General features: G+C 42.9%; 1 protein-coding gene and 1 long non-coding RNA gene across 7 annotated transcripts in view; one reads left to right on the plus strand and one right to left on the minus strand.

The window, feature by feature from the left end:
* Window positions 1-24,981, minus strand: part of LOC134482691 (uncharacterized) — a 53,381-nt gene extending 28,400 nt beyond the window's left edge. The window contains exons 1-4 of one of the 6 annotated variants that reach the window (XR_015641120.1): window positions 24,811-24,981; window positions 22,564-22,677; window positions 22,334-22,478; window positions 6,612-6,790 (exon numbers count right to left, since the gene is read on the minus strand). This is a non-coding gene — a long non-coding RNA (uncharacterized LOC134482691). Of the gene's footprint in view, window positions 1-6,611; window positions 6,791-15,942; window positions 16,071-22,333; window positions 22,479-22,563; window positions 22,726-24,810 lie in introns of those variants that run through there. The other 5 variants (XR_015641118.1, XR_015641117.1, XR_015641122.1 and 2 more) reach the window with 5 other exon arrangements.
* Spata31c2l3 (SPATA31 subfamily C member 2 like 3) lies at window positions 404-6,058 on the plus strand. The gene is made up of 4 exons (XM_087591661.1): window positions 404-634; window positions 1,820-1,871; window positions 2,406-2,466; window positions 2,832-6,058. The coding sequence occupies exons 1-4, from the start codon at window positions 452-454 to the stop codon at window positions 5,932-5,934; spliced, it is 3,399 nt and encodes a 1,132-aa protein (XP_087447787.1). The 5' UTR covers window positions 404-451; the 3' UTR covers window positions 5,935-6,058.
* Window positions 24,982-25,429: the final 448 nt, after the last annotated feature.

Below are 25,429 nucleotides of genomic sequence, written 5' to 3' on the forward strand. Positions count from 1 at the left end.
GTTTGCTAGGGAACTGGACCAGGTACAAGGAAGATTGGAATGTCCCAAAAGCACTATTTCCAATCAGCTCCCTGTCCCCCATATCCTAATAACATTCCTCTTTCACTGGTGGGTGGAGGGTCAGAGGGGAGGGTGAAATCTTATAAAAGTAGGTTGAGCAAAATATATGCCTACACCGCGAAATACTGGTGCTCAGAAAGAAGGAACAAAATATGGACAGAGGTCTATTTGTGCCTGATACAGCAACAGGATTAGGAAGAAGGGAAAGGGAAAAGACAAAGCAGGTAACTCTGGCATGAAGGCTGGGGAGGGGCACTGGCACCCTCTCCCCTGGCAGGAGCCCTTTGTGATATGGAGACCACAGCTGTGTGATGTGGCCTGAGCCCCCTTGAAAAGTCACATGCATTACAGCACAGGTCAGTGGCCTGTGAGCTGCACTGCGATTCAGAAGATGGAGAGACTTCTCAATCTGATGAATAGCATTATTTACTCATGGGTGAGCCCCAGCACTATAGACACAGCAATGGACATGATCATTGCCATTCTGTGTGGAGCTGGGCTCTTTTTCCTACTGACCCCCTTCCTGAAGAACCTCCCTGTGTCACCATGTGAAAGTGAAATGGACATCACAGAGGTGAGGAGAGCCTTGGTTCACATGGAATAGAGAAGCTGTCTGTTGTTCACTACTGCTACTCTAACTTTTCATAGAGATACAGGTACATTGACAATTCTGGTATTAAAAAAACACGAATATGAGAATTTATTTTATAAACTCAGGTGGGTGATAAGGGGCTGCTTCAGATTGTTCACAGTAACTGTATTGTCACATGATCAAGGAGGAGCACGAATTTGTCAACGGCAGATAGTTTCATTGTAGTTGTGATTTTGGAATTCTGGGAACTTTTCGGAGTGTATATAAAAGCTAGATCCTTGTGAGGCATGGGGGTACTCGTTTGTTGGGCATTGCTATACCTTTCTGGTGGTTGTGGTTTGGTAACTAGTTGTGCAAACAGAAGAAAGAAGAAGTTTTCCTGGATATCCTGACAGTAAAGGTCAAACCTTCACCAAGGACATCATCCCCCTTAATCAAGCAGAAAATAGTCTAAGAATAATGTCCCCACTCCCATATTTATCCTTCTCCATTATCTAGTGGTAGGGGATAGAATGGGTGGGAGAAAAAGGGTGGAGAAGGATGGAAGGAAGAAGAATCAGCAAATTAGCTAAAGTCTAGCTACAGACAGGTAATGGGAAATCTCCAGAAACAGTATGAATGGGATAGGTGAAGGGCATACTTGAGTGTTGCTCTGAGGTTTCTGCCTGAAGCTTTCACACCATTGGCACAATGATGCAGTTAGGGCACTAAGTAGGACTCTGGCTACTTAGACAGAAGGCATTTCTGAGTTGCTGAGAACGCAGAACAGGCTCAGCGCAAGGCAATCTGTCCTCTTCTGAGGCACTTGGTTTCAATTGTGTTGAGCTGATGTGAAGCAAGTGATAAGACCAAGGCCACAGATCAGAACTTGAGTCTCCTCTCGTTTGAGGAAGCAGATATCACCTGAGACAGGGGCAGCTGCATAGTCTGAGGAACACTGACTGAGGACATCCCTGGTAACTGTGGCATAGGAAGCCCCTTTTGCTGCCTTTGCAACAAGGCAATAAGGAGATGGATTTATGTAGTGTTGAAGAGGCAAGGAGGGATGAGAGATCTCCCTGGGAAATTAAAATTTCATATACTAAAGGACTGAAGAGAGAAGGCAGCTTGTTAACGGGAGTGAGGAAGAAGGGACCCCAGCTAATTTGTGTGGTTTCCAAATGGCAGGATGTGAAGAGGAGGCAGACAAAGACCAGGAAGAAAATCGCTACTCGAAAAGGTAGGCTACTGTTTCTCAGGGTTGAGATATTAAATCAACCTGCCCCTGAGTGACCAGGGTCATGATGACAGACATGCTCCCAAAGTCATGATATGCAGCACAGAAGAGTGGCTGCAGGGAAGGAACATAGATTCAGAAAACACCCAGGTTTTGTGAGAGAAAGAAGCTGTGGTTGGCCAGGGATGGGTGCTGCACATGGGAATGTTGTTCAAGGCACTGGAGTGATTCTGTGCCCCTTATGGGGGAATCCCACTTCCACCTGAAAGCGGGGAGCTTCAGTTCTCTAAGTTGCAATTCTCTTTCAGATAACTGAACCTGTGGCCCTTACCTTATTGTAAGAGGAATGACAGGAGTGGAGGGGGGAAGGAAATTTTTAATGGGCAGATAAACTCCCTCCATTCCTCTTGTGCACTCTCAGTGTTCTGTCCTTGCACTATGGGAGTTGAGCATTCCATTCTTAGCATGGGGAGTCATGAGAGACACATCATTCCTGGGTGTTCTCATTCCTCATATTTTTTACATGACCATCTCCAGGTTGCAGAGATGCTGCAAAGAATGTGGAAGAGACCAAGACTCCATCACAACTTATGAAAATGTAAGAATATTTGTCCTGTGGAATTTTTCATGCCAAAATGTGAGAGGAAGTTCTGGGCATCCTCATAGTGAAGATGCTATTGCAGGGTGGGATGGGAAGACAGGCCTCTTGGATATCACACTAAGAGACAGGGCTTGGGGCTGGGGATTTAGCTCAGTGGTAGAGCGCTTACCTAGGAAGCACAAGGCCCTGGGTTAGGTCCCCAGCTCCGAAAAAAAAAGAACCAAAAAAAAAAAAAAGAGACAGGGCTTATGGAGGCGATGAGGCCCTATATGGCTATTGGTGCCATAGTTACACAGAGCTGTGGACCTCTTGTACTTCTGATGGGGGCTGATGCTTTTGCGTCCTTTCTTTTGCACTTCTAGGGAGCAACTTCTCCAGGACTCCACACCACATCCCTGGTGGAACCCTCTTCAGAAAATGGACCACCTTCTGATATTTCAGCCATTGTCTCATCTCAATTGCTTGGAGTATCTTATACAGAAGGAATTTAGTCACATTTTCTGGGGCATATCCACTCTTTTCTCTGAGTCTGTCGTTGCTACTGCCCATGTCCTCAGAAACCGTTCCTCAGCAGAACATAAAACCGTGAGGTTTCGTGATGCCTGTCTCCCTGGCCAAGCTCCTTCCCATGATAAAGGACCTCCAGAGTGTTCCCAAGAACAGCCATTGCTTGCACAACTTTTGACACCAAGCTTGTTAGCTGTGACAAAGGCTCAACTAATGCAAATCTTCCCAAGCTCTACACCAATCAAAACACCTCCTTGTTTCAAGAGGCAGGCCTTTGGAAAACCACGTCCTACCTGTGACAAAGGTATACAGGTATCCCTATCAACGGAAAACCATGCCTGGCAACATGGACAGTATTGGAACCCCACCGAAGGTGATGATATCCAAAAACATCAGGCAGCCTTTATGAGACCGACTCAAAACTTGACCTTACACAGTGAGGCTGTCAGGTCAGGCTCCATCCTTCCTGAGCATGGGCAGATGGCCCACAAGAATGAGGGGCCACAGAATGAAGGGAAGGAAACTAACGTGGGACAAGAACAAGGGACCCCCATCACATTCCTCCCATCCTGGAAGCTGACCCAGCTTAAGGGAAATTTTCCTGCAATAAATGAAAATGAAAATTATTGCAAGAGCAGGGCTCAACTCTCCCAACCTGCCCAGCACTCCATCCTCAACCACAAAAGCTACATGTGGAACAACATGATGGGGACTGTGCCCATGGAGGTACCCTTACAGGAGGTCACAGAAAAGAATGATACACATACCACCATCAAGAAGGGCACTTGTTTAGGGGGCAAACACCTGCCTTGCCCTTCCATCAGCAACCTTGAGAAGGGGCTGAAATTCAGGAACACCACACTAAGGGCAGAAAAGCAGTTTTATATGAACACTGCTGACGATCATTCTTACCTTGATTCAAAAACTGAAAGGAAGTTGCAATCCAATTTTACAGAACCTCCAGTCAAACCCAGAGGGAAACCATATCTGCATTTCCTTGAGGCAAGCCATCTTGCCACACCTGGAGTTCCAGCCTCAAACCTTCCCCAGGTTGCGTTTCCCTTCTCCCGCATCTGTGATTCCAAGGAGGAGTACTATTCCAAGGCTGCCATGATCCTGGAAAATTTGCATCACCGGGACCCAGGAGGGATAAGGGTAGAAAATGCCTCAACTGCCAGGCTAGAGAGTGCTCTGTGGATGCACTCAGCTGCAGAGGTGCAGGAGAACCAAAGAGCCCCTCAACCTGATGTCAGTCATGGGCCCTCACAAGTCCAACCAGATCCCTTTCAGACATACCTGAGTTTTCAGCAACCTGATTTTTGCGTCCAGGCAAAACCCCAGCAGACCACGACTATGGAAGGAAGTGAAACAGGCAGTCTCCAAATAAATACCAACACAAAAATTGACAAGCATCCACCCAGGAAGATATTTCAGTATGAGGACTCAGCTCATCCCTGGTGTCGTGTGATAGTGCTTGGTCAGAATGAAACCGTCCCACCCTCAGCAGCCAAACCAAGCAACATTGTGGAGGTGAAAGAAGAGCCATCTGCATGGACAGTGAGTCTGGGATCCAGTGAGAGTCACAGTTGCCAAGCTTTCGGTATCAGTGCCAGGGACATTGGATCTTTACAGCCCAACAAACATCCTGGTCATCTGCGAACACCTACCCTACAGCCCTCAGTGGACTCCATCCAAAACATACAAACACACAGTATGATAGACCTGAAATCAAAGGACCAGGCACAGCCCTGGCCTGTGAGTGACGATCCAGATGTCCCCAGTACAGTACACCCTGCCTTGGTCAGCTTGCCTTCAAAACACTGGATGCATAGCTTCCAGAATACATGCCAAAACCATGTAAATACCCTGGGTTTAGGTGATGTCTCCATGAGGAGACATGAGAGGGTAGAAACTGGAGAGATATGTGTCCCAGAGGAAAATCTTGAAGTGAAGGATTTCAAGGGGTCCCAACCCCATGAAGAGAAGCAGATTACTATAAGATCTAGAGCCATAAGCCAGGGAGAAAGGCTCGGGAGAATAAGTCCTTCCATCCCAAGCTCCATCCAGATCAAGGATACAACCAAGACTTGGATACCAGGGAAAGGGGAGGTTACTTCGAAGAGTTCTTTGAATAACATCACAAGGACTGCTTCACAATATGGAAAGGTCAGCACAAAATATTTAGGGCAAGGGGATTCCTTAGAGAATGTTCTCCACACATCAGGTACTGAGCAAATACAGGAGGTGATAACAAGAAACAAGGTCATCTACAATACAGTAGCTGAAATAAAATCACTTGTGAATGCTCTGGGCCAGATCCTAGAAAATACTGAAGAGTACCGATCAAAGGTACTAGGGTGTAAAGTGGACTCACTTACATCCCAGCTAGATGACCCATCCCACACTCCTGTGGGTCTGCATGAAACAATCCATAGCAGAACAGTAAACAGATTGAGCTGTGGCCATGTCAGCCCTGAGATCAATAATTATTCCTTCACATATATGGGGACTGAAGACCAACTACAGTCAGGGATTGAAGCCCATAGAGCCTGTGATGAAGATCTGAACCAAGGAGGGACAGATATCTGGTTTGATCAGCTCCCCTTCCCCAAGGGAAGTGACCTTCTTTCTGAGTACAGGGGAATTGGAGACAAGCAGGAGTCAGGTCTTGCTGACCAGAGATTCTGTGACCCAAATAAAATCACAAGAAATGTTGGAATGGTCTGCTGGCCACATAGCAGCTTCGAGGGGCACAACCATTCCTTCGAATACAAAGAAAACAGAGCCAAACAGCAGCCAGAAATTGTCCATAAACCCCCTTTCCCATGTCAATGTACGAAGAAAGGAACAGGCTGTGGCCGCTCTCTCAGTCCCATAGAGAACTGTGCAGTCAAGCACAAGGGAAATGACTGCTTAAGGACTTCAGTTGCTGCCCACCAAGCCTCTCACACCAGGTAGACCTCACCAGGACAGGGCAGGGAGCAGGAGGCTCTGGTCATCCTTTTTCAAGAAGATGTCCCATCTGCCCATCCATTGTGTCCCCCATGCTTCCTGGTAATAAACTTGGTTTTGTCCCTGCAAAGAAAGGGTTTTCTTTTCGGAGCTCTTCCTCCTGCACTCATGGCTCCTTCCCAGATAGGAGCTGCTTCCTTGTAAACACTCCTGCCTTTCACCACAGTGGTTTCTGTCTTACATTGATGGAGCAGCATTTTTCTGCCTCAGTGCAGTTCATGGAGAAGACAGGGCAGGTGGTGCCCTGTCTTTGAGGTATCTTTGTCACACAATACATCATTGTACAGTTAGTAATAATTTTTCTATCACTGCAAAGAGAACACTTTGAGGTGTCTTTGTCACACAATACATCATTGTACAGTTAGTAATAATTTTTCTATCACTGCAAAGAGAACAAAATACTACATTTTTTGTAGGATGAGCCAACCCTGTAAAGAACTCACCCAGGTCTAGGTCCCAATGTGTTCCCTTCATTTTCTCACCTTCATATTTATGTCACTGTACACACAATGTGCAGAGACAGCAACTACAAACATTTCATCCTTGTTACAAACATAGGAAAAGCCCTCCCTGCATTCCCAGGACAGACATAGAGAATACCTATTCCAGGAGTGCGTTCTCACCTTGATGTAGGCTGAGCCCATATTAGTATTTATTATAGCCTGTTCAATAGGTCAGTAACTGTCCACAGTCTTCCTTCCTCTGTGACTAGAGCCAGAGCCAAAATAGAACGTGCAGTCTGTGACAACTGGTGGGTACTGAAGGTCATGCCACAGAGGCCTGCTCAGCAACACAGGAAAACCTGCAGAAAATCCAGAGACATCCTAGTCAGTCCCCTCAGTGCCCTCCCTGGAGACCTGGAATCATCTTGCCCAGGCCATCACCTTGCTGACATGTGGACATTCAGGTCATATGATGCTGCAGCAGTGCCAACCTGGTGTAGACAATGTCTATGACTTGTAGATTGTTTCCTGGTAGAAGAATTCTATGTGAATAATTGGGAAACCTGCATTTGTAGTTTATGGTGCTTCTGGATCTATCAAGACCCAAGGTCCTATCTGCATCCATTTTTTAGCATAGTTTGATCTCTCCTCTCTCCTCCCATAATGGTCTTTTTGATTCTGCATCCCTCCTGCAAGCCCTGAATGAAACAATCCATTTTCATTCCCCACTGTTTCACCAGATCTCATCTCTCCTTCTTTTGCACTTTCTTCATATATTGGTTTTTAGTGTACAATAAAGAATATACACAATACCCAGAGCAAGGGTATCAGCCAGGTGCTGTAACACGCCTAGGGTCACAGGTAAGGAGGATACAACATCTGTTACAACACTGGGAGTGACCGGGTCCCTGAGAACCAGGGATGCAGGAACCTTTGCCCAGCCATCTGTTGGAGGTCCCTTATGGTCTGAACTTGTGCCCTGAGCAGACCTTGGTCCCATACCCAATCCCATGACACCCAAAGGAACCCCATCACCCAGGTGCTCTAACAATCCCACGATCCTAGGAAGACAGGATCACAGAGGAAGTTAAACTCCCAGGAGATAAACACATGCAGGAGCCCTGGAGAATTGACACACTCAAGGTCACAGTTGAAGAAACAACTTCCTTCCCAGCACACAGTATAACTGGGAACTACATAGAAACCAGGAATACTCAAACCCCACCCACGCAGAGGCCCAGGTTTGTCCCAGATTTTATCTATGCTCCAAGGAATCTCAGGCTTCTCAATTCCCCCAATCGACTCGTGCAACATACAAAGTTTGACTCACAGGAGCTCTGAGAAAAGAGAAACTCAGGAGCTTGGTCACTAGGACTTCAGTATCTCAGAGGCAACTTGACCTCCAGAAGCTTTGACAAACATAGGATCTTAGGATCAGAAAGACACCTGGACTCTGAGAGTTCTGACACAACCAAGATCACAAGAAGGACAGGCTCCAGTCAGAGTCAGGTAGGGCAGGCACTAGAGAAAAGCAGATGGCAAATGGCAAGCAGAAGATCGTAAGCCATAGAAACCAAGGCTACTTATCCTCAGAAACCAGTTCTCCCCCTACAGTAAGTCCTGGATTTGCCATCACACATATAAAGCAAGATTTGAAGGTAAAATCATATCCCATGATAATGATAGAGGCCTTTGAGAAGGCCATAACTCCCCTAAAGAAATACAGGAAAATACAACCAAACAGGTAAAGGAATTGAACAAAAACAGCCTAGATTTAAAAACGGAAACAGAAACTGATGAAATATCAAAAGGCAAGAGCCCTCAAGATAGAAAACCTAGGAAAGAGATCAGGAATCATAGATGCAAGCATCACCAATCGAATACAAGAGATAGAATCTCAGGAGCAGAAGATACCATAGAAAACATAGACACAACAATCAAAGAACATGCAAAGTGAAAAAAAAGGTCCTAACCCAAACCATCCAGGAAATCAGGGACACAGTGAGAAGACCAACCTTAAGGATAATAGGTATAGAAGAGAGTGAAGATTCCTAACTTAAACGTCTTCAACTAATTATAGACGGGAACTTCCTCAAACTAAAACAACAACAACAAAAAATGAGATGCCCATGAACACCCAAGAAGCCCACAGAACTCGATAGATTAGAACAGAAAAAAAAAAATCCTACCGACACAGAATAGTGAAAACACCAAATGCAGAAAACAAAGAAAGAACATTAAAAGCAATAAGGGAAACAGGTCAAGTAACATATTAAGGCAGACCTATCAGAATTACACCAGACTTTTCAACAAAGACCATGAAAGCCTGTCCCAGACGACACACCCACAAGTGGCCCATACCACTCAGTGAAACTGGAAGTACAATGTAGCCAAGACGTGGCAAGAAGAACAATTTCATAAAAAAGAATATAAAAGGCCTCATTTTTCCCGATGCTAGCCTTTACACTTGGTCTACCTTTTTTATTTTCAGGGATACGGGGCATGGCCCCAGAATCCCCTTTTGCCATTTATGGCCTTGTTCTTGCCGTGCAGGAAACACTGAGTGATGCCAGGAGTGATCCCCTGGCCAAGGCCCCCACCCTGCTCAAAAGTGGTGATGCATGCCGCTTCCTACAGAGGTTTCCACGCTTGCAGAAAACAGAGGTGTCCAAGTGCTCCTAAGTGTCCTCTATGCTGTCCCAGGACAAGGCTCTCATTTGTTCTGTCTGGCAAATTTCAAGCTTTTCCCTGGCCCCTGGATGTTGGTGAACTAAATGAAAAGCCACATCAGTAGAAATGTGGTGCAGGGTTCTGGGTTCCTTAAAAATGAGGCTTAACAGGTAAAGATAGGTTCAGTGCATAATTCTATCAGACCTTCATAGAAGAGCTCATATCGATATTATCCAAACTATTCCACAAAATTGAAACAGATGGAGCGCTACCGAATTCCTTTATGAATCCACAATTACTCTTATACCTAAACCACACAAGGACACAACAAAGAAAGAGAACTTCACAACAATTTCCCTTATGAATATAGATGTAAAAATACTCAATAGAATTCTGCAAACCAAATCCAAGAGCACATCAAAACAATCATCCACCATGATCAAGTAGGCTTCATCCCAGGCATGCAGGGATGGTTTCATATACAGAAAACCATCAACGTAATCCACTATATAAACAAACTGAAAGATAAAAACCACATGATCATTTCATTAGATGCTGAGAAAGCATTTAACAAAATTCAACACCCCTTCATGAGAAAAGTCCTGGAAAGAATAAGAATTCAAGTAAACATAGTAAAAGACATATACAGCAAACCAGTAGCTAATATTAAACTAAATGGAGAGAAATTGAAGCAATCCCACTAAAATCAGGGACTCTACAAGGCTGCACACTCTCTCCCTATGTATTCAATATAATTCTCAAAGTTGTAGCCACGGCAATCAGACAACAAAAGGAGATCAAAGGGTTACAGATTAGAAAGGAAGAAGTGAAAATATCACTATTTGCAGATGATATGATAGTATATTTAAGTGATCCCTAAAGTTCCAACAGAGAACTACTAAACGTGATAAACACCATCAGCAAAGTGGCTGGGTATAAAATTAACTCAAATAAATCAGTAGCCTTCCTCTACACAAGAGATAAAAACAAGCCAAGAAAGAAATTAGGGGAACGACACCCTTCATAATAGTCCCAAATAGTATAAAATACATCGTTGTGAATCTAACCAAGCAAGTGAAAGATCTGTACTATAAGAACTTCAAGCCTCTGAAGAAAGAAATTGAAGAAGATCTCAGAAGATGGAAAGATCTCCCATGCTCATGGATTGGCAGGATTAATATAGTAAAAATGGCCATTTTACCAAAGGCGATCTACAGATTCAATGCAATCTCCATGAAACTACCTATCCAATTTTCAGAGAATGAGAGAGAACAATTTGCAAATTCATCTGGAATAAAAAAAACCCAGGATAGCCAAAACTAACCTCAACAATAAAAGGACTTCAAGGGGAATCATTATCCCTGAACTCAAGCAGTATTACAGAGCCATCCAATGGAAACCATCCAATGGAAAGAAGATAGCATTTTCAGGAAATGGTGCTGGTTCAACTGGAGGTCAGCACATGGAAGAATGCAGATCAATCCATTTTTAGCACCCTGTACAAAGCTTAAGTCCAACTGAATTAAGGAACTCCACATCAAACCAGATACACTCAAACTAATAGAAGAAAAAGTGGGGAAGAGTCTCGAACACATGGGCACTAGAGAAAATGTCCTGAAGAAAATACCAATGGCTTAGGCTCTAAGATCAAGAATCAAGAAAGGGGATCTCATAAAACTGTCAAACTTCTGTAAGGCAAAGGACACTGCTGTTAGGACAAAATGGCAACCAACAGATTGGGAAAAGATCTTTACCAATACTACAACTGATAGAGGGCTCATATCCAAAATACACAAAGAACTCACGAACTTAGATGGCAGGAAAACAAATAGCCCTAATAAAAAATAGGGTTCAGAGCTAAACAAAGAATTCACAGCTGAGGAATGCTGAATGACAGAGAAGCACCTAAAGAAATGTTCAACATCTTTAGTCATAAGGGAAATGTAAATCAAAACAACCCTGAGATTTCACCTCACACCATTCGTAATGGCTAAGATCAAAAACTCATGTGACAGCCGATGCTGGCGAGGACATGGAGAAAGAAGAAAACTCCTCCATTGTTGGTGGGATTGCAGACGGGTACAAACATTCTGGGAATCAGACTGGAGGTTCCTCAGAAAATTGGACATTGAACTACCCGAGGACTCAGCTATACCTCTCTTGGGCATATACCTAAAAGATGCCCCAAAATATAACAAAGACACATGTTCCACTATGATCATAGCAGCCTTAGTTATAATAGCCAGAAGCTGGAAAGAACCCAGATGCCCTTCAACAGAGGAATGGATAGGGAAAATGTGGTGCATTTACACAATGGAATACTACTCAGCTATCAAAAAGAATGACTTTATGAAATTCATAGGCAAATGGAGGAAACTGGAAACTATCCTCCTGAGTGAGGTAACCCAATCACAGAAAAGCACACATGGTATGCACTCATTGATAAGTGGATATTAGCCCAAATGCTCGAATTTCCCTAGATGCACAGAACACATGAAACTCAAGAAGGATGACCAAAATTCGAATGATTCACTCTTTCTTAAAAGGGGAACATGAATACCCTTCGGAGTGAATAGGGAGGAAAGTTTAGAACAGAGGCAGAAGGAACACCCATTCAGAGCCTGCCCCACATGTGGCTCATACATATACAACCACCAAACTAGATAAGATGGATGAAGCAAAGAAGTGCAGGCTGACAGGAACTAGATGTACATGTTTCCTGAGAGACACAGCGAGAATACAGCAAATACAGAGGCGAATGCCAGCAGCACACCACTGAACTGAGAACAGGACCCCCATTGAAGGAATCAGAGAAAGGACTGAAAGAGCTTGAAGCTGACTTGAGACCCCATATGAACAACAATGCCAACCAACTTGAGTTTCCAGGGACTAAGCCACTACCCAAAGTCTATACATGGACTGACCCTGGACTCTGACCTCATAGGTAGCAATGAATAGCCTAGTAAGAGCACCAGTGTAAGGGGAAGCCCTTGGTCCTGCCAAGACTGAACCCCTAATGAACCTGATTGTTGGACAGAGGGCAGTAATGGGGGGAGGATGGGCAGGGGAACACCCATTGAGAAGGGGAGGGGGGTTAGGGGGATGTTGGCCCGGATACCCGGAAAGGGAATAACAATCAAAATGTAAATAAGAAATACCCAAGTAATTAAAGATAAAAAAATTAAAATAAAAATCAACTGTTAATATAGAAATATGTGATAGAACCCACTTCTCATATCACAGATACTTGAAGTTAAGCATATCTTAAACCATAATGCAGTTAGTACAGTTCCCACACTTCTCTGGGCACATGCACAATCTCACCTATCCATCAGATGCACATACCCTTATTTCCTACATATAAATTACTCCCTAGTTATAACGTAAAGTTTCATAGAAAATATTCATCAAAATTTCCATGACCCTTTAGTAAATATATTGTCACTTCAACATTCCCTTCAGAAAAAATCATGTTCTTTACAGAAAGAATACACGGGCAGACGGTATAGAAATCATGCAGTCTCCATAAACACAAGATTCAATAGGACTTTCTAGAATTCAAGGAAAATGAAAGCCCAACATACGTAAATTCACAGTACATGAGGAAAGTAATGCTAAGTTGGGGATTTAGCTCAGTGGGTAGCTCAAGGCCCTGGGTTCGGTCCTCAGCTCCAAAAAACAAACAAACAAACAAACAAACAAACAAACAAGAAATAGTGCTAAGAAAGTCCATAGCACTAAATGCCTTCACAAAGGGTTTGGAGAGATTTCCTCCTAGCAATGTCAAAGCAGGCCTGAAAGATCTAGAATAAACAGAAGCAAAATAAAACAAGCAGTCAATAAAAAATAATCAAACTCAATCCTTATTCAACAAATGAGAAATAAAGAGAAGCACATCAAGACCCAATGTAACCAAGGACTGCTTATTTCAGAAAATCAAGAAGACAGACAGAACCTTAGCAAACTAAAGAAAGAAAGAGAACACCCAAAGCAAGGAAATCAGAAATTACAAGAAAGCTAGAGCAAAGGACACTGAAGAACTACAAAGTGTCATGACGTCTTACTTCAAAACCCTGAATGCCACAGAATTAAAAAATCTGCATGTAATGGACAGTTTTCTATAGAAAATATTTTCCAAAGGCAAATCAAGATCAAGTAAACAATTCAAACAGTCCTATAAACCCTTTAAGAAATAGAAAGTCAATGAAAGTCTCTCAAACAAAACAAACTCAGGGCAGATGATTTTCATACACAATTCCACCAGACTTTAAAAAGAAGACTTATACCAACACTCCTTAAACTACTTGACAAAATAGAAAGAGAAGAAACACTGCCAAACTTCTTCTATGAGGCTACAGTCATAATGATACCTAATCCACAAGAAGACACAATAAAGAGAATTTCAGATGAATTACCTTTATGAACGTTGATATAGAAACAATCAGAAAACACATCCAAACTCGATCTAACTACGTATCTTAGATAGCATCCACCATGATCAAGTAGACTTGATCCCAGGGATGGAAAGATGACTCATTAAATGGAATTCCACCATGGGAATCCACTGTATAAAAACACTGAAAGGAAAAACACCCCACAGGATCATTTGAGGCTGACGAATCCTTTGACAAAATCCAGCAACACTTCATGTTAAAAAGTCATGGAGACATCAAGGATACAAAGTGCATACTTAAATATAATGAAGTCAATATATAGCAAACCAATGGCAAACATCAAATTGAATGGAGGGGAATGTAAGCAATTCCACTAATATTGGAGAGAAGGTTGCCCACTCAACATAGTACTTGACGTTCTCGCTAGAGCAATAAGACAACTAAAGGAGATGAGGCAGCCAAAAGTACCCTTATTTGCAGATGATATGATAGTACACATCGGTGACCACAAAAATTCTACCCAAGAACTCCTACAGCAGAGTGCATGTAACGAACACATCAACAAAGTGGGTAGACAATATTCACTCAAAAAATCAGTAGTCATAACATTAATTTTTTCAAAGCTTACTTTTAATTATGATCATAGATGCTTTAATCACCATTTTAGCACACTACACACCAGAAGTAGTGGAAAAGAAATGATACAGGGGAAGTGGACCTGTGTAGAAATGGTTCTTGGGAGCAAATCCAATCTACCTTCTCAGGAAATCATCAGTTCACAGGTCAGCAGTGGAAGCTGGACTGACTCTCAAAAACAATTTACAGATACATGAGGAGACAAGTTTGGTATTGTCAGGATAGCAGCAGTGATAACAGACCTTAGTAGGTATAACTAGGCCTCACTTGAATTAACATGAGGCAGGCAGCAGGAGGGATTCGGACCAGCAGGGATGCCAGGAGCAGCTGTGTCTCTCTGGACTGAGGGAACATCAGTGAAGACACAAGGCCAAGAAGAGGTTAGAGTGCGAGCAATGCAATCTCTTCTCACAGCTGTTGAATCCTATTTATACGCCCTACAAACATCACATGACCTCCCTGGGTTTTAGCTCACCAGGTGTCTTACCTCAGGATGTGAGCCTGCCTCAGCTGACATCACTCTGCCATTTGGCTTGTGATCTCAAAAATATCATGAAACACAGCACACAACCAGAAAATTTTGATGAGTTTCTCTCTAGGACATCCTGACAAATGAACCTCAAGTATGGAAGGTAGATCAATACATGTGAGTTGTTAGCAAAGAGTCATTCATCATGTGCCCTGGCACAAGTTTGCTTAGGTAAACATCTTTTCAACCTCATCTACTTCAGGGAAATGTTCCTTCATGTCTTCGCGCCAGCAAATCACCATTCAACGCAAATGACTTTCCAAAGAATGCTTAAGCTTCCTCATCATGTCCCCCTTTCTGTTCAAGAACTGACCTTTCCTCTGACATTAACTATTTACTCACAATAGATACAACTGAAAAACCACCACATTTTCAATAAAGGCCTTATTACAATAGTCAAAAATAGGCTAACAGAACAAGTTTAAATTTCGAAGAATATAGAATGACTTAATGAAAAACATATTTCTTTCAATATAGAACACAAAAATCAAACAAACACGTTAAATTTCACTTAATATACAAAAATTCAAACAAAACTATCTACAACCCTGGATGATAACAACCATAACACATGCAGCGACTAAAACTACCCAGCCAACTTAAGGGATTGTGACGAGTCTTCTGTATTGGGCCAAAGAATTCCTGCTTGAGCTCCAAGAGGGAAAAATTGTTAGTCTGAAAAAAACTAGGTCTAGCATTTATTGCCTAGTCTCTCGGCTTATGTAATCTCTGTATTGTATGTTGTTAGAACCCCACAACCACCCCCAAGAAATGACTAGTCTGAAAAAAAGCTGCTAGTAACAGTTTTTGCCCTGATTCTGTTTATCCAGTTTCTGTACTGTCCTTCCATCTATATATTGTCCAGTCTCTGTGTTTATCTGTGTGTGAAAAAAACTAGGTCTAGCATTTATTGCCTAGTCTCTCGGCTTATGTAATCTCTGTATTGTATGTTGTTAGAACCCCACAACCACCCCCAAGAAATGACTAGTCTGAAAAAAAGCTGCTAGTAACAGTTTTTGCCCTGATTCTGTTTATCCAGTTTCTGTACTGTCCTTCCATCTATATATTGTCCAGTCTCTGTGTTTATCTGTGTGTGATCGATCACTTGGGCTAACCTTTTGAATTTGCATTAATTTTTTTTTTTTTTGTAAAATCAGACACTGTGTCCGTGAATCCCTTGGGCTTTTTGCTTTGTGAAGAACTGCATGTCTTTGGTGACAGGAGGATATATCCATGTTCCAGTCATGAAACATTTGCATATTTCATTCTAATGTCAACTCACCCTTACAGAATACTGGTTGACCTTGTTTGTTCTGGCTTGAACTGCCCTTCCTGATTCCTGTGTGGTGTCTGCTCCGTGCTCCAGACGGCAGCTGCATGCTCATGTTTGGTGTTCGCTAGAGGAATGGACTGAGAACAACAAGAACTGGAATTGACCTAAAGAACTGATTCTGAACAGGTCCACTTCCACACTTCCCCATATCCCAATACCCTTGCTTTTTAACTACCTCATGTGTGTTGTAAGCCAGAGGGGAGGTTGAATGGGATTAAAGTACATTGTGAAAAATAAGTGCGCAGACAGAGAAGTTCTGGGGCTCAGAAAGAAGGAAGAAAACATGGACAGAATGCATTTCTGACCGATCTGGCAACAGCATTTGGAAGTAGCAAACAGGAAAAGGATACAGGAGGGGCTGGCTGGGCTGCAGACTGGAAAAGGGCTGTGACAACCTCTCTACTGCCAGGATCCCTTGGTGATGAGGAGGCCGGCTCAGTGTTATATGCCCTCAGCTCTTCTGACACATGCCAAAGTGAGCTTTCCTGAGATCTGCACTGCAATTCAGAAGATTGAGAATTCTCTCCTTCTGATGAATATTGTTAGAGATTCGTGAATGAGCCCCAGCTCTGTGGACACGGCAATAAGAACTGGGATGTGTGTGAACAGGGGAGTCTTTTCCTACTAATCCTATTCTTCAAGGATTACCCACCATCACCAAGAGCTGGGAACAAAGGGGTCATCCCAAAGGTGAGCAAATACATGGTTCACACACTTGGAGCAAAGACCTGTTGTTCACAAAATTTACTCTCACGTTCCCTAGAAAGAGAGGTGTACTGACAAATTTTAGCATTTTTCTTCTTTTAAAACCACAAATATATGAGTATTTTTATTTTAATCACGGGTGGGGAATATGGCGCTATTTCCTATTTTCCACATCAGCTGACTATGATTTGCCTCATGCTCTAGCAGGTGCGTGGTATTGGGAGCAGCAGATAGTTTCCTTGTTTCTGTGACTCTTAGAATTCTGAGGTCTGACAGAATTGATGCTATCCCACAGCTCTCTTCACCCAAATACTGTGGAAGAGAGAACTGAACACCCAGAAGTACGGACCATCCTCAGACTTCAGGACAGACCACCCTTCTGCACACCTTTGCCCACATTGCTGGCCCAACTGCATGATGCCTCTGGACACAGGGAATATAGGAGCAGTCAGCGGCAGGTACCTGTGGTCCCATTCAGTGCCCTGAACTGAAGTGAACCGGTCAAACAGCTCCCTGCACCCAAATCCCTTGACGTGGGTGTGGACCCTCAGAAGTCTGGACGCTCTGGAGAAATTAGAGAAGACTACCCCTGTCCACATTCCTGACCAAAGAGGGAATCACCTAGTGCCAGATCTGCCCTCTGCACACAGGAACCTAGGAGTAGTCAGTGGCAGGACCCTTCTGATTCCTTCCTGTGCTGAGAGCAGAAAGACAATCACTAGCACCACCTACATGCCTGAGGGCAGAGCACTCTGTTCCTAGAAATGGCTGAAAGAAAACAGGAAAACAGGTATACAGGAGTGCTGACACACAGCCTACAGTAGGGTCAAGCCATTCTCAGAAATATCAAGACAAACTAACACCAGAGACAACTGATGGTGAGAAGCAAGCTCAGGAACCCAAGCAACAGAAACCAAGATTACTTGGCACCATCAGTTCCCCCACCAAAGCAAATACTGGATATTCAAACACATAAGAAAAGCAAGATTTAGATTTAAAATCACATTGTATCTTGATGATGGAGGAATTTAAGAAGGACATATATAACTCCTTTAAAGAAATACTGGGCAACACAAGTAAACAAGTTGAAGCCCTTAGAGGAAATACAAAAATCCCTAAAAGATTTTCAGGAAAACGCAAACAAATAGGTGAAGGAATTGAACAAAACAATCCAGGAGATAAAAATGGAAATAGAAACAAGAAAGAAAGCACAAAGGGAGACAACCCTGGTGATAGAAAACCTAGGGAAGAGATCAGGAGTCACAGATGCCAGCATCACCAACAGAATACAGGAGATAGAAGAGAGAATCTCAGGAGCCAAAGATACCATAGAAAACATTGACACAACTGTCAAAGATAATATAAAACAGAAAAAAAACCTCCTAGCCCAAAACACCCAGAAAATCCAGGACACAATGTGAAGATCAAACCTAAGGATAATAGGTATAGAAGGGAGTGAAGACTCCCAACTTAAAGGACCAGTAAATATCTTCAACAAAATTATAGAAGAAAACTTCCCGAACCTAAAGAAAGAGATGCCCATAAAGTACAAGAAGCCTACAGAACTCCAAATAGATAGGACCAGAAAGTAATCCCTCCTGTCACATAATAGTCAGAACACCAAATGCACAAAACAAACAAAGAATTTTAAAAGCAGTAAGGGAAAAAGGTCAAGTAACATATAAAGGTAGACCTTTAGGAATTATACCAGACTTCTCACAAGAGACTTTGAAAACCAGAAGATCCTGGACCGATGTCAGAGACCCTAAGAGAATACAAATGCCGGTCTAGGCTACTATATCCAGCAAAACTCTCAATTAACATGGAGAAACCAAGATATTCCGCGACAAAACCAAATTTACACAATATCTTTCTACAAATCCATCCCTACAAAGGATAAAAATCGAAAAGACTAAAACAAGGATGGAAACCACATCCTAGAAAAGGCAAGACAGTAATCTCCTTGCAAAAATACCAAAAGAAGAGAGACACGCAGACATAATCCCACCTCTAAATATGAAAATAACAGAAAGCAACAATCACTTGTCCTTAATATCTCTCAACATCAATGGACTCAATTCCCCAATAAAAATAAACAGACTAATAGACTGGATACGTAAAAACGACCCAGCATATTTCTGCATGTAGGAAACCCACCTCAGAGACGACAGGCACTACCTCAGACTAAAAGGCTAGAAAACAAATTTCAAAGCAAATGGTCTGAAGAAGCAAGCTGGAGTAGCCATTCTAAAATTGAATAAACTCAACTTTCAACTAAACATCATCAAAGAAGATAAGGTAGGACACTTCATATTCATCAAAGGTAAAATCACCACGATGAACTCTCAATCCTAAACATCTATGCACCAAATACAAGGGCACCTACATACATAAAAGAAACCTTACTAAAGCTCAAACCACACATTGTACCTTACCCAATAAGAGCAGGAGAGTTCAACACCCCAATCTCATCAATGGACAGATTGTGGAAACAGAAACTAAACAGAGACATAGAGAAACTAACAGAAGTTATGAACCAAATGGATTGAACAGCTACTCATAGTCCATTCCATCCTGAACCAGAAAGATAGACCTTCTTCGCAGCACCTCATGGTACCTTGTCCAAAACGGATAGTACAATCAGTCACACAACAGACCTCAACAGGAAGATAGAAATATTCCCATGCATCCTATCAGATCACCATGGACTATAGCTGATCTTCAATAACAATAATAATGATAGAACTCGCACATAAACATGTAAGCTGAACAACACCCTACTCAATGATATCTTGGTCAAAAAAAAAGAAAGAAAGAAATTAAGGACTTGTTAGAAGTTTATGACAAAGGAGGTACAACATACCGAAACTTATGGGACACAATGAAAGCTGTGCCAACAGGAAAACTCATAGCTCTGAGTGCCTCCAAAAAGAAATTTGAGAGAGCTTACATCAGCAGCTTGACAGAACACCTAGAAGCTCTAAACAAAAAAAAAGAGGCAAACACACTCAAGAGGAGTAGAAGGCAAGAAATAATCAAACTCAGGGATGAGATCAACCAAGTAGAAACAAAAAGGACTGTACAAAGAATCAACTAAGCCAAGAGCTGGTTCTTTGAGAAAATCAACACGAAGGCTAAGCCCTTAGACAGACTAACAAGAGTCCACAGAGAGCGTGTTAAAATTAACAAAATTAGAAATGAAAAGGGAGACATAAGAACAGAATCGGAGGAAATTTAAAAAAAAAATCAGATCCTACTACAAGAGCCTATACTCAATAAAACTTGAAAATCTGGAGGAAATGCACAATTATCTAGAAAAATACCAGGTACCAAAGTTAAAGCAGGAACAGATAAACCATCTAAACAACCCTTTAACTCCTAAAGAAATAGAAGCAGTTATTCAAATTCTCAAAATTAAAAACAGCCCAGAAACAGATAGGGATAGTGCAGAATTCTATCAGACCTTCATAGAAGACCTCATACCAATACTGTCCAAACTATTCCACAAAATAGAAACAGACAGAGCACTACCAAATTCCTTCTATGAAGCCACAATTACTCTTATACCTAAAACACACAAAGACCCAACAAAGAAAGAGAACTTCAGACCAATTTCCCTTATGAATATCAACACAATAATACTCAATAAAATTCTTGCAAACCTCATCCAAGAATACATCTAGAAGGAGTCCATAAGTGTTTGGGAAAAGGCTCAAGTTGTCTCTTCTCCACCCTGCAGCAGGTTCACGCATTGTGTTTCTGAAAGGGAAGAACCCAGACGAGACACGGTGTAAGATCAAACACCCAGAATTTAGGGAGTGACCAAGGAAAACTGATTCACACTTAAAACACAAGTGGACCTAGCACAATAGGCCCACATCTCTCCTGTCTCTGTAACCTATGCCTCCCTCAGAGAGAGCACATGAATGACAGAGGAGTCCTTTTCTTAAAAGCCCATTTTCCCATGAATTAAGTCTAAATATTCATATATATAATTATGGCATATAATATATATTATTAAAATATGAACAGGGGTCTAAATATACCCATAGGTAAAAACTTTATTGGAGGAAAGGGGAACCAGAAAGTACCTGAAGGGTCTTGAGGCTTCTGCCACCTTCTTTGCATCCTGTTTGGACATGAGCTGACCTGACTGGAGTCTAACACTGCACTGTCGATCTGTCTTGACCACCAGTGGACTGAAACCCTTAGCTCATATCCTCTTAGAGGGCCCTAAGGAGGCCCAACTATTACCGTTTAGGTGCTTTTTGAGAGACCTGTTTATGGCTCCTCCCGGGAATTTGCCTCTGGTCTCACACAAGAATAGTGAATCTTAGATAACCAAAGCCTGGAGTGCACAGGCTGGCTAATGTCCTCTACACTTGATCTGTGTACCACAATCATTGAAGCTCCAAGACTCAGGGAAAAGAAGGAAATGGACCTAAAAATATCCCTGCACCATCACACTTCCGCAGTATAGCTGTCTCATCACAGAGGAGAGAACATTGTGGCAGGGAGCTGTGAGCCACCCTCGGACACCAGGCCCTCTCAGGTGTCAGGGGATCAGCCAAGCTGACAGCCCTGCACGAGCTGCTCTGAGAGTTGGTCCTCAATGAGGATCACAACCACTTTGGGGCTTATATATCAGATATCCTGCATCTCAGATAGTTACAATATTATTCATAGCAGTAGAAAACTAGGAAGCTTGGAAGTAGCAGTAAGGTAATTTTATGGTTGTGTGTAGGGGTGTGGAGGTCACCACAACATGAATACCTGCATTAAATGGCTGCAGAGTTACAAAGGTTAAGAAGCAATGGCTCATATGAAGGAGACCAGGCACGTAGGCTGGAAGGAAAAGCAACTCTGTTATTCTATATTCTTTCCACACGTGACCCCTGCTAACACTGACTGAACTGTACATAGCTTCCCAGCAGTACTTTGATATACAGTCTACATGAAGGAGCTTTGAATCTCACACAGTTGCATGTGTGCCCTGTGCCCAAGGTCTGGCAACAAGTCAGTGTCCACTGTGGTGTCTAAGCCATACTCGGTAGTATTCTTTGTCACACTGTGAGGCAGGCACCTGTGGAGTCTGCTAAAAGATAATGTCCTCTCCTCTGTGTGTCATTTAAATTATTAAGGTATGTGCGGCATCAACCGGCATTTAGCATGCCCTGGAGTACATAATCTGTTCCTAAGCTTAGATTAGTGAACTCCTGTACCGAGCTAACTCACGGCATGATGCTCTGCCTCCATGGAGCCTGGTCAGGGATCGCCCGAAACTTCTGCCGTTAGGTCCAGGATCCTGGAGAGAAGCTACTCTGCTTTACCTATTGCAGTGGGCATGGCCTTCCAAAATGGATGCCAATGCTCTCCTCACTCCATCAAGTTTCTCCTTTCCTCCTCCTCATCTCTGCTTACTTTGGCTTTGACTCACTGCCATGACAGCCCTTGGTGCTTTTCTTGATCTTAGACTATCAGTGTAGTCCACAGGGCAGGCATCGGTCATGCTGCTCTCTCCATTTGGTCTGTATCAGTAACGTCACAGGCAGGGCATACACAGGTGTGCTGCCTTCAGGGCAGTGAAGCCCTTCAGGGAAAAGGAGTCAGAGATGGACTTACTCCTCATATTCACCTTAGCAGTGTCCTGGTTAGGGAGCGGGAATATGGATGGCCCTTCCTCAAGTTGTTCCGTCCAGATGACAGGCGCAATATATGTTCACATCTCAAGGCTCAGCGGAAACACTTTCACATCTTGGTCAGAAAGTTCGTTGCACCATCTGCTGGGAGAGAGAGGACATGACGGTTCAGCCTAGTAAATGTGCAAAAGGAACCAAAGGGTCCCATTTCCCATGGGTAACTCACCTGCTGCTGGTGGTCAAGGATCCAGGACATGTTGCAAATACAAAGTCAGGATCTGGGATAGGGTGCCATGCTTGACCAGTTTGACCATGACATCATGGCTGGTGCTGCAGTATGCTGACAGAGCGTAGAGCTAGTAGGTAAATTACAGTCACTGGAGGAAGCCTATAAGCACACAGACCCAGAGTCTCATTGCTGTCTGATGGTGTACAGACACACATCCCCAGAAAGCTAGAACCTGGCTCCTTCCATAACCTCTCAGTCCTTGTCAGGATACTCCCTGCTCCCATGGTTCAACAACCAGAGAGATGAGCCTCTTCTCCTTCATCATTTGAGAGACACAGGAAAGATTCTCTGTCAGAAAAATAACAAACAAAACCCAAAGCAGTAGCTGACAAAACACACTGAAGGTGAGAGCTGACCCTAACCAAACAGACCATAATGAACAATGAAAAAAGAAAGCATGGTCCTTGGAAAGGAGAGAGGAAACTGAGGCAGCATCCCCAAATCTAACAAAATTAAAAGATACAGAGTAAAATGAGAGAAACAAATGAATGTTGTACACTAGTACATATGCTAGGCTCTAAGAACCATCAGAACAAGGGTGGAGATGGCTCAGTGGTTAAGAGCATTGACTATTCTTCCAGAGGTCCTAAGTTCAATTACCAGTAATTTATCTGGTGGCTCACAACCATGTGTAATGGGATCTAATGTCCTCTGCTGGTGTGTCTAAAGAGAACAACGCTATACTAACTTGCATCAAATAAATAAACAGATCCAACAAAACAACCATTAAAACAGACCTGAGAATCTATGGGTAAGAATAGGAAACCTATATTGTAATCAATGGAGAGGGAGAAATGTGCAAACTTCAATATGCATATAAAATGCCTGAATAGGTCAATAACAAGCAATGAATTTAAAAGATTAATAACCAAAAAATCAACAATAAATCCAAGGCAAGATGTATTCAAAATGAATTCTACTAGATTTTAAACAACACCAATGTTCGTAAAATAATTCCATAAAATGAAAATAAAGGGAAACTTTCCAATATGTTCCAAAAATCCAATGTTACCCTGTACCCAAAACCAGTGCTGCTTACCACCAGAGATGATGATCCAAGACTCATCCCTCAAGCACACACGGTAGAAGGAAAGAACTGGCCCCACATTTGTCTTTTGACTTTCACGGTGTGCAGATGCACACATACACTTAAAACTACAATAAACCTCTAAAGGCATAGCCTACCATTTACGCGGGAAAAATAAAACTAGACTTCAGAAAAACTACAATAAACTAAAAACTATGCCCGTATTTTCATATAAAAGATGTGACAAACCTTAATGAGGGTACATGTTACTTCACACTATTTCAGACACATTTAAAAGTCACATTCATGATCAAGATCAGTTTACTAAGGAATAGAAGGTGAGATTGAAATACACAGATCCATACATTAAAAACACGTGAAGCATATATAGAGAAAAGATAGTGCCTTGCTTTAAGAATGAGATTTTGCAACCACATAAGAACAACAATGCCAACCAACCAGAGCATCCAAGGACTAAACCATTACCCAAAGTCTATACATGGACTGACCCAGGGATCCAATGGCATATGTAGCAGAGAATAGACATGTTGGGTAACAATGGAAGGAGAAGCCATTGGTCCTGCCAAAGTTGGACCCCCAGTGCAGAAGGGGGCTGCTAAGGGCGGTGGACGGGGGGGAAAACTCGTATGGGGAAGGGGGAGGAGACAGTGGCTTATGGACAGGAAACCAGGAAAGGGAATAACATTTGAAATGTAAGTAAAGAAGAAATATATCTAAAAAAATGACATTTTGTCATTTTCTAGAAAATAGGTGGAACTAAGGATAATGTTACACAAGATAAGAGAAGTTGCTAAAGACAAATGTGGTGTTTTCTCCCCTAAGCAGAATGTGCACATTTGCAGGATCCTGAACATAAAAAGGGGACATCAAAGAGGGCAGGGCTCTGCTTCCCTGGGGAGGCCAAACGGACATGTCCTGGGCAGGGGCCTGGGTGTCTCAGTCAGCACTGACTGTACAGTGAGGGCTGCACAGAGTCCTAGGAGAGTCATAGACTCCTGTAGCCTTAACACCTCAGTTAGCCAGGCGGTGGGAAGAGAGGGTCAGTGCCTACAACCCAACCAAAGTGGATCTAACAAGCAGAGAAGTCAGGGTGAGGGACCCACTTCTGTAGCAAGACTAGGAAGAGCAGGATGTACCTGGGTTTTTGAGGAATAGACAAGAGCCGCTGTCCTCTAATCATGGTGTCACACACTGCCTCAGCATACTGTCTCTGCCTCTGGAGTGCCAGAGTGAAACCTTAACCTCAGTGATAGCAGGCCAGTTACCAACTGTCTCAGCCACCCTGCACCAACTGTAACTCCTCATCTATGACTTAATTGGTCACATGTCCACAACTTGGCCAATCAGACTGGCTAGCCAACCAGGACTCCCCTGAATGGTCATATTGAAATCACGTGACTCCTGCTCTCTAGTGAGAAGACTCACATTCAGACCATAGGGTGGGCAATAGTATTACAGCAGGGGTAAGGAAAGTCATTAGCCTGCTTTGAGCTTCCTTTCCAGAGATGTGACAGCTAGGGTGCACCTCCCCCAATCCCACCTCCTACTTCAGCAGGACAAGTCAGGATTGCACTTCCTTTTCCAGGTCCTGAAATACTGATTTATTTCCTAAGGTCAGGTTTTGGGTTTGCTCCCAGCTGTGTGTCCTCCCTAGTACAAGGGACTTCAGTTAGGTATTCAGTCCATGATCGTTCAGTTTTCACTAGGGATCACCTTTGGGTTCAGAGGGCAACAAGACTGAAGGAATTCCTGTCT

This window comes from Rattus norvegicus, chromosome 17 (assembly GCF_021556685.1).
Source record: "Rattus norvegicus strain SHRSP/BbbUtx chromosome 17, alternate assembly SHRSP_T2T, whole genome shotgun sequence".
Taxonomy (NCBI): domain Eukaryota; kingdom Metazoa; phylum Chordata; class Mammalia; order Rodentia; family Muridae; genus Rattus; species Rattus norvegicus.